This window comes from Papaver somniferum, unplaced genomic scaffold (assembly GCF_003573695.1).
Source record: "Papaver somniferum cultivar HN1 unplaced genomic scaffold, ASM357369v1 unplaced-scaffold_19, whole genome shotgun sequence".
In the NCBI taxonomy this organism is placed as follows: domain Eukaryota; kingdom Viridiplantae; phylum Streptophyta; class Magnoliopsida; order Ranunculales; family Papaveraceae; genus Papaver; species Papaver somniferum.
The window spans coordinates 19054142-19071362 of NW_020628818.1; the positions used below are offsets into that span (position 1 = coordinate 19054142).

Sequence of the window (17221 nt, forward strand, 5' to 3'; positions counted from 1 at the left end):
CATGTAATCGGGAAATGCCTTGTCATATGTTTATGGATCGATAGCCATCCACAACATTGGTTTATACTGTCTGTCTTCCCAATATGCAGATTGCTGGTAAAGGTTTGTGAACAACCTTAAGATCGTTATCAAGAGACTTAAATTGTCTCTCATTCAATTTAAACTTGGAGTTGATGAATCTTGGTATTTTTTGCACACCACCATATTATCTCGCTACTCTTGTCGGTTTGTACATTATACATATCCTTTGGGATGAAAAAGAGGTCCAAAATAATATTTTTCCTCACACCCAACCATCTTTTTTCAGCAAATGCTTCCTTGTAAAGATGGAAGACAACATCTTTCGTCTAGTTTTCCAATTTGCGTCTAAACCCTAGAAATTCCTCATCTTGTCTCTTCGTATTACCGGTGAATAAGTACTGGTCTCCATAACGCTCTTCACATGGGCCCTTTTAACAAACTCAGGGAAGTGCAAGTATATCCACACCTGCAGAAGATCCATATTCCTTGTGATTTGGTTTCTGTTATCCCTATTACACTTTCTCAACTTGTTCAACAAGTATGCAAGGCACCCAGATCCCTAAGATTAGTTGCAAAACTTTTTATTAGCTCCAGTAGATGTATATAGTTAGCATTCACACGGGAACCAAAAACGCTGAGGAAGATAACATCTTCCAAGATATAAAGGGTATATGTTTTGGATGTAGCATCAATACGATGCTCTGTCAACTCTCCATTTTTATGAAGCTCCTATTTTCCCGAGAATGTTCTCTCAAACTCGCGAGATGGAAGATTCTCTACTTCAATTTACCTACTAGCATCTCCGACTTAGTCTTGTCATCATCCCAACTGAAAATCCTCTTAGTCAAATCGTAAATCTTCGTCCATTCAAGCTCATTCACGTAGTTGGGCCCCCTCACGGCTTCACTTTATACTCTTAAACCATTAATCAACTGTACATCTAAAAACGCATGGTATACCAAATACACCAAATCTTTTCCTTCGGAAACCTGTATAGACAAAACTTAATACAATAGAAAATAGATCAACTGAATGATCCTTGACAATATGTATATAGAGTTCATATCTCAACCTCTACTCAATCAGTATGCGTATATACACAGGGTTCGCAAACCTGATTGTTAAGCAGAGTGCTTGGACGATCCCAAAAATTAATATCCAAGATCAATCTAGTAGTATCCAAATGATCCAATTAAAGTTCCGTCAAGTGATCAAACTTGTTGTCTATCTTTCAAGATACGAATTCTACGAGAAATAAGTCTCGTAATCGATTAAAATTAAGCGGACGTATCTACTTAGGTTGAATATTTACAAACATGTGTAAACCCAATTATAAAGATAAACAATATAATGCCGAAAAGGAAAAATACAAGACGACATAAATTTTATTAACCAGGAAACCGTAATAGCAGAAAAACCCCCGGACCTCGTATATGTTAGAGCATAGCTCGGTTGAACTCACCAAGCGTTGGTATGCCAAGTTTGGTTGTCATATTTTAGTACCAAAACTCATCTAGAGTTGCTTGATTAAAAACTAGAGTCAACTTTGTTTAGGTTAGACTAGATAGTATAGGAATGTTGAGACGTACAAGTGTTACTCCGAAGACCTGAAGAATGAGAAGAAGTAAGACTACAACGACGGCATCATCCTTCCACATGAGGTTAGTAATATTGACTTGAACTTTCTTCATTCGTAACGTATCTTTCAAGTAGTGCTATATTGAAAACATAACATGCAAATCTTGTATATAAATAATACTCTAGTAGATAGACATGATCATAATAGTATGGTCGTAGTATTAAGGAATTATATTACGAAGTATGACGCTTATCTTTTGAACTTCGTAGATATGACATCGACATAATCTTGTATATAGTTTTATGATTATGTGAATGGGTTAATGGTGAAGATTTTTTTCTAGGAAACAATGCTTTACATCTGTTTATAGGAAGTAAGTTCGTGAACTTGTTTCATGAATCGAAAGGGAAATCAATAGGTTTATTGGTCCGACTATTCATTGCATATTCTTTGGATGACCAATATGTGTGAGTTGGTTATCTTAACTCGGGTTATGTATCTTGGTAAAACCGTTCACAATACCTAGACGTATGATTTGGTATGACCGGTTCTGGTAATTGTTCTAAGCGATCCTAAGTAATCACCATGTGATGGTATGATCAATCCTTTGTAATTGGTGTGACCGATCGTAAGTGGTTGTGTAGCCGATCCTTGTAATTGGTATGAATGATCCTAGTGACTGGTATGACCGATCACAAGTAGGTACTATGTTTAGGTAGAACCGATCCTAGTGATTGGTATAACCGATCCGAACCCATGTATATGACTTGGTATGACCAATCACATAGTAGTCTTAAAATTCTGGTAGAACCAATTCTAAACTTGTTTGGAATTGTGGTAGAACCAATTCCAAGATGCAAATCCGTTTGTATTCGGAATAAGGGTTTGTAGTGTAAAGATGTCAACATACTTTGAACATGAGCAGTAACTCTTATCATTTATTGCTCAAAGATATTCCTTGGTATTCAAGTCGATACTGTACCGAAATAAATTAAAAATATTTTAATTTAGGTTTTTGGTTTTATATGCTTTAATTACTAGAAATTAATGCATAATTCTAGAGAATAAAAATTAGTAATGTGCATTTACTAATTGGAGATTTTCTATGAGAGATTCCAGAAATATTGGACCAACAATTATTGGAATTAGGAAAACTGAATTTGGGAATTCATTGCATATCTTGAGAATATTTTCAGTTTTGGAAATTCATTGGTGTCCAAACATCCTTGGTCTATAAATACCTAAGGTTTCATTTCTAGCAAACCATCATAAGAGCAAGGCAAACTTCCTTGCTTGTTGTTTCTGGTGAAGCCGTCTATTCGGAGAGGAAAGTATCCTATTTAGGTGAAATCTCTTACGACCGCTCGTTTAAATACTTTTGTGGGATCACGAATCTCTACGAGTACCGTTGGTGGGAAACTAGATAATTGCAGTGTTATTAGTTTTCGATTTGATTTGATTGACCAACAGTAGTTGAAACTTTGATTGCACCTAGTTTGTTTATTCTTGAGAATCTTCTCTTCTAATATAAAATTCACTAAAACTGGATCAAAGTATCGACGGGACCTTAGAACTGTTATTAGATCTAAAGACATCTTGTGATAATCCATTGTTAACAGACTCTGTTTTGTGTGTGATTGATCATAAGAAGATTCAAGTGTTGTTGTGCAGGTATATGAAGGCAATAAAAGATTTGAATACGAAGAAGAATTCTTATTAGTTTTTGTATCTTGTGGATTTAGTGCACAAACTTTGATCGGCTGGGATCCAACCATATCAGCTTATCTTTGATAGATATGATTGATTAGTTGTGTGAGATCAACATTCTCTATATTTCTCTTTGAGATCTATATCGATAGAGTGTGAACCTAAACTTGACTATTTCGGTAGCTATTGGATAGATTGATCCAACCAGATAAATGAGTTTATTAGATTAAACATAAGAACCTTCGTCAACGACTCAGATATCTTCTAGTAAGATTGATTAGAGTGGTTACCAAACAAATTCTTCCTGTGTTGTTTGGAATACGATCCAAAGGACTTGATATTCACGTGCGTGACTCTAGTAGTCGAAGGCGCATGAATATTGAGGGAACTAAGTATCTAGGGGTAGTCTGCTTGGTCTCAACTATACGAAATTGGTATTTGATTTTGTAAAGTGGCTTAATTCTGAGAGTATTCAAAACTGGACAAGGTCCCAGGATTTTTCTGCATTTGCGGTTTCCTCGTTAACAAAATTTTGTTGTGCCATTTACTTGATTTACGTACAACCTATGATATTTATAAAGATAAACAACATAATGTGGAAAAATAAATAACACAGAGGAAACCTCAAATGCATAAAAACCCCGAGACCTAGTACAGATTGAACATCAAACTGTATTAAGCCGCTACAGACACTAGCATACTACCAATTAACTTCGGAATGGAATGTAGTTGAGACCGAATTAAAACCTCACAAAAATTCAATTACAATCGCATTCCTTATGACTCTTGAATCCCAGCAGGACTCCGCGCAATTGATTCTCTTATATGACGTCCTTTACAGCCTAAGAGTTGCTTTAACTCAATTGAAGACTTAAAACCAATCTGCCTCTCAAAGATAAGACTATATGGTGATTTACTTTTTGATCATAGATCAAGGTGAGACTGGAAATTGATAGAAATAGACAAAGTCTATCTAACCTTAAAATCCGGACTTATGCTTTCCGAAGAACAACCTAAATTATTATTCACCTCACAAGTATTAAACTTGTGGAATCACAAAGTCTGAGACGAAGAGAAATTTGTGATTTCGATCTATCTTGTTTGAGTGAGTAGCTCAACAATCAAACAAGATCAGGATATACGAACTATCAAGATAAATATAGTTAGACCAGGCTTCACGAATCCTTATGAAGTCTTTTTAGTCTCTAAACCCTAAAAGGGTTTTAGAAAGAGGACGAATCTAGTTTACAACTATGACACACAAAGATAGTGTCGGGATTCAAAGATCCCAGTTGCTTGAGGTTCCCCTTATATACAATTTCAAATTATAGGTTGCTTTAGGTTTAAGCTAAGATAACTTTGGAACCAAAAAATATCTACCGTTAGATGAATCTTTGAAATATGATTGACATATCAAGATATACACGCTGGTTAGGATGAACCATAACTAAACCGTGTATAAAGACATTGTTGATAAATGGTTAGCTGAAACTAGCCAATTGAACTATAAGCTTAATCATTTTCATAAACACTTAAGACTTTAAGTTTGAGTCACAACCATAGGTTATAACGTGATCAATCATGTCTATATAGTGTTCTTAGAGATTTATTCAAATGATAATTATCTCACAGAAATAATTTTTGTGCATCTGAAAATATTCGATAGGGTAAGCACGTGTACCAGGTACGTGTACTCAACCTTGTTCGTGACTATATTTGTCATGGTACATGTACCGGGTATGTGTACTGTTAAGACAAGTATAAGTTCTGGAACACACAAACCTTTTCCGGTTTGCGTACGGGGTATGAATACCACACCGGTTTCAAAACCAATGGTTCTTTTTCGGTATGCGTAGCATCCCAGGTTCACGAGCTCACATACTTTGTTGGTATGGATACCGGGTATGCGTACCACTAAGTCACTGTCGACATATAGCTACTATGGTACGTGTACTGGGTACATGTACTACCGCTTCAGACCTATAGCAGTTTTCCCAGTTTGTGAAACTGGTATGCATATTTTCTTGTATCCACATTTTCAGTAGTTCTATATTTCTCTCTAAATCAATTCTAAAAATTTCCAAATAGCATCGATGACACATATCATTGTTCCAGGAAATTTTCGAATAATAATATTGAATCACAATATAGATTACGAACAATAAATTATTCTTAACTAAAATTCGTCAAGTATGAACAAATGTTCATTAAGCTTAGTCATATATTTCGAGAACTAATTGCCAAGATAAACTTGACTCGAAATTCTTGATATGCTTACGATAGTGTAATTATTTATGCGACAACGTCTCATAGATAGAAGGATGAATATAACTTGAGAAATAGGTGGTTCAGTCTTTATTTACCTTTTCTTGAAGAGGTTCTCCAAAAGCTTAAGTTGATCTTCGACTTCAAACGGTAGAACGCAGTGATGTCCGATTCTCAACTACATACTTTTATCCTAATCCGAGACTTAACTAATTGTAGACTAGAAATCAAGATATAGTTTTGAAAACTAAACTTGACAACAAGCTTGAGATAGAAACACTTGTAAGTTCACCTGACTCATCTGGATCTGACTCACTAAGGTCTGAATCAGGAAATATGTTTGTTTTGTGAGTCAGATCTGACTCAGCTGACTGATAATATTTGGACGGAAAACACCCTCAGATAGAATGAGTTAATTTTTTATTGCACACTTCAATAATAAGATTGAACTAAAAAACAAGTTGTGGACATAAAAGATTTATATATACGTGAAAACAAAAAACAAAAAAAACTACCACATTAGACTACCTGAAGATTACAACTTGGAATATTACAGCATACATATTTGCAATTCATAGTTAACATGGATATAAACTCGCTTGCAACAATGTTATTTGACTGAGCTGAAAAAACAAAATGGTGTTTGATCATAAATCCCAAACGACAAACATGTAGTCAACAGACTGAGCACTGCCTTGGATTGCAAAAGTTACCAGCAACCAAAGATCCTGCAATATACCTTTCTACTATAGAAGCAAGGAATGCTTTAAAGATGCAGTTCTATACACTGTCTATATATCAACGTCCTTGTCTCTCTTTTATCTGCCAAACTAGCTTCGCATGAGTCATAAGCCTCAAACACCATTTGATCATTTCCAAATACTAACACATAATAGTTATGGTATACAGTAAATAGGCTTAATTTCCCGCCACTCATGACAACTCATATAAATCAACACTGTCTACTCAGGCATTTCTTTAAATATTCATTCTATCATGCATGGATTGGAATCCACCCTCCAAATAAGTCACAACAAATGCAAAGGTTTTCTATAGATGTTAGCTATGGCCAACAAATAAAACATACATGGAACCTGTACCTCAATGCTATGAATTAACTACTACATTTACCTTCAAGATATAAGTTGATACTTTTCTAACCATTTTAAGCGAACATTAGGTTCAAATCAAATACTGCTTACACTTGAGATAATTATACACCAATATCGAATCAGAACTCAAAGAAAAGGAACCCATTTTTCTAAAATAAAGAATACATCTTATGGATGAATTAATAACTATCAACTTAACAAATTAATTAATGCTCCTCCAATCATTAACTACACAAATAAATCATCCATTATTTACATAAGGAAACTAGGGTCTAAATGACATTACCTCAAGTGATCAGATAAAATCGCTTAATCCATCCATTTTCCATTCTTTGTGGCCTTATATCAAACAACTCATGTGCAGTACTGTTGCGTTTTCCCTTGTTGTTTTCATCTCCTTTCTTAACCCCTTAACTTCCAAATTTAAGTTTTAAACAAAACCCATGTTTTATAATCATATCGAAACTCTAAAACATTCAGTATCCAAGTCATTAATTACTTGAAACCAACAACACTTTTCATTGGCAATATCTGACAATTAAGCAGCCAAAAGAAAAGCGAAAATGATTAACCATGTGACGCTAGAAGGTCGAGATTAAGGAGAAGTACAGGTGAGTTAGGAGATTAACGAGATCAGCTGAGAGATTAAGGAGATCAAGGGTTTTCTCCCATTTTTGCTTCTGCTCTCGACTGAAGAAATGAAGAAAAAGAGATGAAATGATATAAAAGGTCGAGTCCAGATTCGTCAATTCCAGCGACTCAGAGGTTTGAACCATCGACTCAGGGGCATTTTTACGCCTGAATCCATAGGGCCCGAGTCAGGGGTTAAATCTGACTCAGACACCAACTCAGGGGTTACCAAAATTACAAATCAAACAATCTGACTGCTGACTCGGCGCGAGTCAGGGGTTGACTCAGACCCAGACGCCGAGTCAGCTGCAAACAAACAAGTTGTAAAAAACACAAAACATTATTTGCAAGAGTTTTTTTTTTTTCGGTTTTTTTTTTAAATGAATAAATCAACTTGAAATACCGTTCACCAAATATAAGGTTCAAATTAAGGAGTTGGTGACTGCTAAATGCCTAAATACCATTCATCAAATAGTCCTTAAACCGAAAGAGAGCAATAAAAAAAAGTGCAATACTTAAGTATTCTAAAATTTAAGACTTCCTTTTTAACGGTTGCAAAGTGTAAATAGAAAAATTAAGTTGATTACAATCATAAAAGGGAAATTCAAGCTTAGTATATGCCACTGGCAATTTTCCCAAGTCTTGGAAGTAGTCCTCCTTACCTCCGGTAATCACTGTTTCTTATTTCCTTGGACTACAATGTTCGAAGATCAATCCAACCAACTTTCTGGTTAACCACGAACAACCGATGACCCCAGGGATGTATTTCATAAGTAGGAAGTAAACCTGAGAACGAAACCGAGAAGGCCGACCCTAATCTTCAAACACGTTAGGGACAAAAAAACTTGCATCGGCAAAAGCTATTCCAATATGATCATCCAAAAGTTCTTCAATCCCGTTATCGTCAAGTGGAGACACATTATGCCTTCCATATTTTCCAATATCATCTCGACTGGCAAAGTCTATCCTTTTATCAGCAAGAGCAGCTCGACTTGCAATAGCTATCCTTTTATCAACAAGAAGTTGTGTTTCCTGAATTCTTTTTTGAGATGCCTGGATATCTTTTGAAATTTTAGCAAGTCGTGCTTTTGTAGTTTTTTTCTAGGTACTATATATCTTTAGTTGTGTCAGTGGATTGTTGGAGTTTATCTGTAGTATCACTCATCAAGTATAAAATCAGACCTCTCGTCTCGTCCAATTTTCGATGTAGTACCGGTGTATCTTTAGGACCACAAATTACTCAAATATTGAAGAGTAAGAATTAATTCTGCAAACACCTTTCTCTAGTTCTTTAAAGCTCATGTTTGCTAGAATTATTATGCCTATAATTTCATCTGAAGATTGTATGAATTTGGAGAAACCTTTTACTCATGAGGAGGTCCAATCAGTTAATAACCATTTTGGCACTAATAAAAGTCAGGCCCGGATGGTTTTACTATGGAATTTTATAAATGTGCATGGAATGTTATCAAAAAGGATTTAATGTTGGTGGCAAAGGAGATTGAGGATACTTATATGCTTGACTGGAGACTAAACTGCACCAATTTGGGGCGCACACATAGTCTTCTTTTTTCTCTCAAATAAAAAACTCATTGGCGCCAAGCGTGAGGGAATGCTAGACGTTTGGTAATTTCTCCTCCGACCAGGATGAAAGATCCATTGAAGCGGCTAACCTGATTCCTAAATGTAATAGAGCAATTTCTCTTCATAATTTCAGACCTATCTGTCTAATTGGTAGTGTCTACAAAATCATTTCAAAAGTGACGCCAAAGAGGATGAAAATGGTGCTTCCTTCTATTATTTCAGATTATCAAGGAAGTTTTATTCATGGTAGGCAGATTCATGATGGAATCCTAAATGCTTCATAACTTATTGACTCAACGATTAGACAATAAGACACTGGCATTATCTGTAAGGTACATTTTGAGAAGGCATTTGTGATAACATAAATTAGAACTTTGTGGATATCACTCTAGATAGGTTTAGTTTTAGTGTGAAATAGAGATCCTAGATTAAGTGGTGTATTACAACTCCAAGATTTGCAGTCTTATTGAAAGAGGGAGCATCAGAGATGTTCAAAAGTCAGAAAGGAATTAGGAAAGGTGACCCAATTTTTCTGTTCATTTTGGAAGCAGAAGTTATCTCTTTAATGATTAAAATTGCGGCAGATGATGGTGAGGAAACTCAAATTCAGAATCTTAGAAATATTTTGATCGGTTTTGAGATTGTTTCTGGTCTTAAAGTAAACTATAAAAAAAGTACTGTAGTGGGTTTAGGAGAACTACACAATGCTGAATTTTGTGCAGATATCTTTGGTTGTCCTGTTTCTCAACTGCCAATGAACTATTTTGGCATTCCTCTTGGAAGTAAGTCCAAATGCAGGTTGATATAGAATGACACAATTCAAAGGCTACATCAAAAATTGGCAAGTTGGAAAAAAATCTATTTATCTAAAGGTCACATGCTTATTATGATTCAAAGTGTTTTGTCAAGTTTACCAATTTATTATTTATCCATGTTTCAAATGCCAGTGGTAGTATCTAAAGAACTTGAGAAGATCATTCGAAATTTTCTTTGGGGCTCAAGTAACTCCATTAAGAAGAAAAGTTGGTTGTCTTGGTCAAGAGTGACTTTGCCTAAATGTAGAGTGGGTATTGGCATCAAGAAGTTACGGCTGGCGAATAAAGCGCTTCATGTAAAATGGATTCAGAGATACGCTTATGAGAAGTATGACCTATGGAGAAGGATCATCAACCAAAAATTTGCTGTTACATTGGAAGCTTTTATTCTTTCTTTGACAAGGAGATCAATTCGTCATAATTTGTGGTATCGTATACTGAATTCAAGAGAATTTGTTAAGTCTGGTACGATCTCGAACCTTGGATCTGGTTTATGCATTCATTTTTGGGACGATGTATAGATCGGTGAATACCCTCTCAAGCAACTGTTTCCTGCTATTTATCATCTCTCTAAACAAAAAAATGCCATGGTGAGTGATTTGATTTCTCATGAAGGTGCTTGGAATTTTAATTTTACTAGACATTTGAATGAACATAAGATGTTGGAGGTAGCAAATACGTTACAAATCATTGGGGACTCTGCTGTGTTAGATGTTGAGGACATTAGAAAGTGGAGATATGGGGAAGATTTCTCTGTGGCTAATGCTTATGCGGCTCTGGGAACTGGTGTTTGTTAGCTTTCCCTGATAAACAACTGTGTAATTCAATAGTGCTACTGAAGGTTTCGTTTCATGTTTGGGATTTGTGTTTCAGTGGCGCCCCTGATTTTGATTGCTTATATAATGCAGGCCTTGTTCAAGATCCTAATTGTGTCTTATGTGGTAATCATGTGGAGACGAATGAACATCTTTTTCTTCATTGGAAAGTTGTTTTTGATATCTGGAACTATATCCTTGACAGTTTTGGAATTAAGTGGGTTTTAGCTAAGAATGTTAGAATTAATTTATGGGAATGGGATGGTAAAAGCAGTAAAAAATCTAAGAATAAACAAAAGAAAATATGGAGTATTCTTCCTTTCGCTATCTGGTGGTGTATCCGGAATGAAAGAAATGCAATAATCCGTAACAAAGGAAACAAAGATTTGAATCAGCAAATCTACGATGTTAAGTGTTTTATGTTTAATTGATATTTGAAATCTGGTTTGTTCTCTAAATTTTTTTTGTCTAAAACTCGACTTTTTATGTAATTGGAATGCAGTAATGCATATCTTCATATAAGTTTTTGTTTGCTCTTACGTCACTATTTTAGTAAAATAGTTACGTAACGAGTCCAATGTTAATAAAATCTGCCCTCTTCATTCAAGAAAAAAAAAAACAAACTAAAAGACTCAATAGCTAGTATTTAAGAAATAAAACGAAAGAAGAGCCCACTTGTCGAGGGTTCCAATTTAGCACGATTTATAAAGGAGACGGGCTGATACCATAGGACTAGCACGTGCTATATTTGACCGACTTGGTCGAACAATAATGACACGTGTACTTCTAAACAACGCCGCATACAGTCTGTGAATTTAATAATCAAAAAGAAGACTTGGGTAGTTGGAATTCCAAAGTGGAAAAATCAAAACTACTTCAACAGCTAGCCTAGCTCAGATCAACAAAATTATTCAAGTTTCATTTCTAGGGCATCATTATATTTTCCCTCTTTTTGAATCCAATCACCACAAAAACAAGAATCTATGGGTTGTGCAGCATCTCTTCCAGGTTCCTTCTGCTCTCAATATCATGTGTTATATTTCTTTTCTTTTTTTGCATTCCCCCCCTCCCCCCTCCCCCCCCCCCCCCCCCCCCCCCCCCCCCCCCCCCCCAATTTTTGGTATTTTTTTGGGGGTTTTTCTGAGATTTTAGTTAATCGAGAGATTGGTATTGATTTATTTGAGGTTTTGATGTTGTCTGCAACTGTAGATAGAAGTTCTAAAGCGTTGCCAGGGATTAATTCGGCGAACGATGGAACGGACTCGAAAAACCTAAAAGTGAAGGTATGCTCATCAAACTACTCTTTCATCATTTGCTTAATATTTTTAAAGATGTGATTGGGATTGGTTGAAAGAATTGGGAATTGCGGAAATAGTATTGAATTTTGATGAATTAGGATTGCACTTATGTAGTTTTGTTCTGCTAAAATGTCAGTTAGATCGCATGGATATGTTTCTGTAAACTTTGAGGGTTTTTTCGGTATATATGATGGATTTTTAAGACTTAGAAGTGATGACCTTTCGCTACTGAGAAAAGTGAATAGCTCAATCATATCTGTCACATAGGTTAAAAACAAACAATGGGAGGAATGGAAGGTGGTACTACTCTTGTTAGAAACAATTGGGGATATAGTTTTGGTTCCACATAATAGGACATGTTAAGTTCATAACCTTAACCTTCGAAAGCTCTGGAAGTCATGCTATATGGACTGCCACCATGTTCAGCTTACCACTCGTAGTTTTTGGTAGTTGGAAAAGGAATTGGCAATTTGTATATGAGATGAGTGCGGGATCGGCTACAAACGAAAGATGGGAGGAATGAAAGGTGATACTGCTCTTGTTAGAAAACACTGGTGATATAGTTTTGGTTCCACAATCCACATATCATAAGTTCATAACCTTAACCTTCCAAAGCTCTGGAAATCATGCTATATGGACTGTAACCATGTTTTACCTGAGAAAAAGGGTCAAGTTTCTTTAAGTAGAGGACTAGTTCATGATGGACCATTTTTACCGAACAAAAACAAGTTCGTCTTCTTTTATATATTGATATATTCCTGTTATTGAATGAATATTTATTTTCATGATTCTGACATATATCTTACAATTGCAGTTAGTGTTGTTAGGGGATTCAGGTGTCGGCAAAAGTTGTATCGTTCTTCGCTTCGTTCGTGGTCAGTTTGACCCCACATCGAAAGTAAGAACAGAGACGTATATGGAACATCCATTGAATTTCAATAGTTCAAACATGAATGACTGCCTGCTGTGTAAAGGCAGATACCATGGCGGTTATTTGATAACTAACAAATTTCAGGCTTTAAAATGTGTATCAGGTAACTGTCGGAGCTTCATTTCTTTCACAGACGATTGCCTTGCAAGATTCTACTACTGTCAAATTTGAAATATGGGATACTGCAGGCCAGGAGAGGTACTTCATTACTAGAAATTATCAGATAGCTAGTAGAAAATAGTTCACGCTTTAAGTTAGTTCTCTGCAGAAACTGAACATTTATTTCTGGCCTCTAAAAGTATATGAGTCATACAATGTAATCGAGTTGTGTTCTGCCTACTTATGAGTCCTATTCATTTTGACTCTCTTTGGAGGAATATGCAGAGGTCCGTGTACTTGAAAGACAACCGATGAAAGTATTTGTAGAGTTAGTTGCTTGAGATTGTGTTTTAAATCCTCTCAATGGCATTTGGATTTTTTTTTCAGTGTTTCACTCTAGATGGATAAGATTGTAAACCAGTACTTACATTTGTCATTTCATGTTTGCCATCACTTGTACAAGGTATGCTGCATTAGCTCCACTTTACTACCGCGGAGCAGCAGTTGCAGTTGTTGTGTATGACATAACAAGCCCAGAATCCTTCAACAAGGCGCAGTATTGGGTCAAGGTATTTTCTCTAAGAACTTCTGAATTTGGCACGATTTATTTGAGTATGTTAACAGTGAAAGTTATGGATTTACATGATAGATCTAATGGAACAATAATATAGCCATCCAGGGTACTTGAGCTAAATTTCACTTTTAACTCGAAGGAATTTATTCTCTAACAGGAGCTACAGAAACATGGTAGTCCCGACATTGTTATGGCCTTGGTAGGCAACAAAGCGGATCTTCTGGAGAAACGTCAAGTACCCATCCAAGTATGTCATGCTCCTCTTAGAAATGTCAATTGGTTTTCCTTACTTGCATCAAATGACTTATGGGTTTTTTAATAAAGTAATCCCCATGGTGTCTGTTAGGTATAATATCAAATTTGGCTGACATTTTTGTTTTGGATTGTTTAATCAAGAACGCCCTCGAGTATGCTGAGAAGAATGGAATGTTCTTCATTGAGACATCTGCCAAGACAGCTGATAACATCAATCAACTGTTTCAGGTATATTTCTAGCTGGATGCTGTATTATGATCCCTAGTGTGATTGCATGAGTACTAATAGAGTTATTTCAAAGATGGCTGATGTTATTTCTCTCTTTCCCTCTCTCTATTATTTCTGCAGGAAATTGCTAAAAGACTACCAAGGGAGCAGCCTGCCACTTAATGATTCCTCCAATGTAATGAATTGGTAAGAAGACAACCCATTATGCTGATCGTAATAAGAGTTTTCTTAGCTCTTATCTCATGCTTCTAATGTTGAGTATGTTTATAGTGTGATTTTATACCTGCAAGGCTGTAAGCATTTCTCAAATTCTATAGTGGATTCCTTCACGATTTGCTATTTGTATGAAATGAAACTCTCCAGTTGACATGTCAGTGTGATGTAATGCCTCTAGAAAATAGTTTGTTCATGATCCATGAGAAATATAGAGATAGAGAAAATTACAAGTAGCTTTCTGAATTTGATTTATTGTTAAATTTAGAATTCAATGAAGCTCCAGAATTGCTCGACCTAACCTGTAATTTAATTTAACGTAGCGGGGAAATCAAATCACTGTCTAGCAATTTAGATATTCGTGCTTCAAGGTTAACTTGGTTTTAGTATATTCTTTAATTGTGAACTGAGTTACCTAACGGCTTCTTCTTCAGTTCTTAATTGAGAGGAAAAGATTGAAGATTCAGCTTTCTTGTGCACAGTCCGGTTAACTTAGAATCTAATTCACTGAAAGCAATTGCTTGCTTCTCAATTGGTGAATTTGGACTGGAGTATTAATTCTCGCCACACCGCATATTCAACTGTAGAGTGTAACATGCTTCATTTTTTCTCTCCATCAAATCCAGAATCTATAGTATTATGGTCTCTTTGGTTACCCATACTTATGTAATGATCTCTTGAAAATGCTTGAACACTTGACAACTCAAATCAGTTTGAAACCAAATCAGTTATGTAATGATGTCTTGAAAATGTGTTGTGATCAGATAGTTTTGAAACCAAAAATGCTTGAACACTTGACAACTCAAATCAGTTTGACATAGTGAAAGCTTATAAGCACGTCTTATATCAAATATACACATTTCATTATCATGATTCATGAACTTTCTCGGTTATTGTTTTATGCCTTCTGAATAAACCATTCACTGAATTGCAGTATCGGCTCGCTACTGTTACCCACAATATTTTCTGTTGTCGCTAAATGCATATATCATTCAACAACTTATAGTTAACCAAATTGTTGACAAATTCTGCTGTTTTAGGATTAAGTTATTCCTTAATTTTGATGAGTCTAACCTAGTTTGTGCATTAAGAAATCATCCTGTGCACGGGATTGCTAAACTTTTTGGACTAACGAATAGATTATACAAATTTTGAAGCACACTCTTTTCCTTTCATTAGAAATCTAGTGTTGAAATTTTGAACCTCAATTAGACAAGATAGTGACAATCCAAACACTTCAAAGGATCATCTACCATGAAACCACTTATTTCTTTTATGATGCAACTTGATCAGCCAGACCATCTCAGTAATTAAGAGATAAATCACAACAAACAACATTATAACTTTATAAGGCGATAAATGCACTCCGCCCAAGGATATCAGTAGGTGATTTATTACTACATACAGCCACTGAGGGGAGGGCATACAGCCACTGAGGGGAGGGCATTTTGGTCCCCAAAAAGTCGAGTCTCATTCTGGAAAGGCCTCGATGATAGAAGGGAATGCGGGAATTCGAATTATGTTGTAACGAGTGAAACCTGCACTGTTGAATAACATGTTCCATTCGACTTCGGTTCTTTCTTTTCCACCCGAAGTATTTACCATCATCATTAGATCAAATAATAATCCCGCTTCATCAAGTAAGCAATTTCCGTCGGGTTGGAGTACACAGTCAACAATTATTATTTTCCCATTCTTTGTGATATTGCCTTGTACCAGTTTCTCAAGATCTTTACGCAGTCTTCGTCGCTCCAATCATGCATTATCCACTGTAACATACATGCATATACCATTCACATTTGTTGTTAATTAAATACAGAATGCTTTCTATATCATGTGAATCATATTTTGCAAATATCAGTTTTAATTGAAAGGTAAAGTGATTAGTTAAATTATTGTTTAGCTTAAAAATGTGTGATCTAACCTTCGTGATAATAGCATCACCTTCCGGAATATCAGCAAACATATCACCCCCAACATGGGTGATTCCTGGATGTTCGGGTGCCGTAGCCACTACATGAGGTAAATCGAAATTGATTCCTTTAATATGTGGATTTGCCTTCACGATGTCAGCAATCATCGACCCCGTCGCGCCGCCAACATCAACAATCAATCCTATACCATTAAATCCATCTTTGTAGTTAGCCAACATCTTGTTGACGACTATCTTAGCCGTGCATTCCATCCCATCATTGAAAAGCTGATTAAAGTGAGGATTAGCTAAACATCCATGAGCTTTCTCAAAAGGAAAACCACTTTCTTCAACACTTCTTCCCACATATTGCCATAGTTTTAAAAAGAGAGGATGAAGGTGAAGTAAAATCATTGGTGCTAGAGTACATTTTGAATCTCTTAATAACCATTTTGATGATGGAGTTACATCATATAAAATCTGATGGCTTTCTTGATGAAATTGAGAAGAAAAAACACGTTTATGAACCAACAATCTCGTTACACGAGTAAGATAATCGACATTGGGAGATGATGATGATGTGTTTTTTTTCAAACTGTTTATGATCTCGGACATTGTGACCGGTCGACCATGAGAGTTTATGATATCGGTCTATCGGGTATACTAAGTTCAACTGCACATTCCAATGCCATTGAATTTACAAACGCAAACATACTGTCCCATACCTCTGCCTGCCCTTTCGATTTTTCTTCTACGATATCCATCTCTCTCTTTGTTTGATTTGAAAATGTACAAAAGAAATTGTAGGAGTGAATAATCCACAGATCCAGGTGGAGTAGTCCTAGGTAGTAGGGCATCGACAACAAATGAAATATGAAGCACCAAATCATCTTACCCGGCCTTGGCGTGAGAAAAGAGACACCAAGGAAACCCGTGAAGACAATACGTGTAAAAGATCGGAAGTGATTGAAGGGATAGCCATCGAGTACAAGAGCAATAAATGCACTGACGAAGTAGTTGAGAAGATAAGGAGAACCTGGTCAAAGTAAGACTTGGCTAAGAACATCAAGAGCGACATCGTCTATACTTATCAAGTAATCCACATCGGATGGATGGACATCGAGAGAAGACGTCGCTAGGTTGGCCCTACATCTTGGATGAGGCATCACTAGCCGCCCGAGAA

General features: G+C 36.0%; 1 protein-coding gene and 1 pseudogene across 2 annotated transcripts; one reads left to right on the forward strand and one right to left on the reverse strand.

Annotated features, from left to right (window-relative positions):
- The first annotated feature begins 11369 nt into the window (after nt 1-11369).
- Nucleotides 11370-14862, forward strand: LOC113338225 (ras-related protein RABF1-like). Of its 2 annotated transcripts, XM_026583681.1 has the most exons (9): nt 11370-11536; nt 11738-11811; nt 12641-12724; nt 12861-12955; nt 13320-13425; nt 13588-13677; nt 13827-13913; nt 14034-14099; nt 14561-14862. In XM_026583681.1, exons 1-8 carry the CDS (start codon nt 11512-11514, stop codon nt 14073-14075), a joined length of 603 nt encoding a protein of 200 aa, XP_026439466.1. In that variant the 5' UTR covers nt 11370-11511; the 3' UTR covers nt 14076-14099; nt 14561-14862. The 2 variants fall into 2 exon arrangements, with proteins under 2 accessions (XP_026439466.1, XP_026439465.1); XM_026583680.1 differs by lacking the exon at nt 14561-14862 and having other exon boundaries at nt 14034-14420.
- A 734-nt stretch (nt 14863-15596) lies between these two features.
- LOC113338381 lies at nt 15597-16802 on the reverse strand (annotated as a pseudogene).
- Nucleotides 16803-17221: the final 419 nt, after the last annotated feature.

Bases quoted from the DNA above. Each gene is read 5' to 3' on its own strand.
- LOC113338225 (XM_026583681.1), top strand. From the start codon at position 11,512: ATGGGTTGTGCAGCATCTCTTCCAG. The intron at 11,537-11,737 runs GTTCCTTCTGCT...CTGCAACTGTAG, and splicing joins TTGTGCAGCATCTCTTCCAG to ATAGAAGTTCTAAAGCGTTG. The intron at 13,426-13,587 runs GTATTTTCTCTA...ATTCTCTAACAG, and splicing joins AGGCGCAGTATTGGGTCAAG to GAGCTACAGAAACATGGTAG.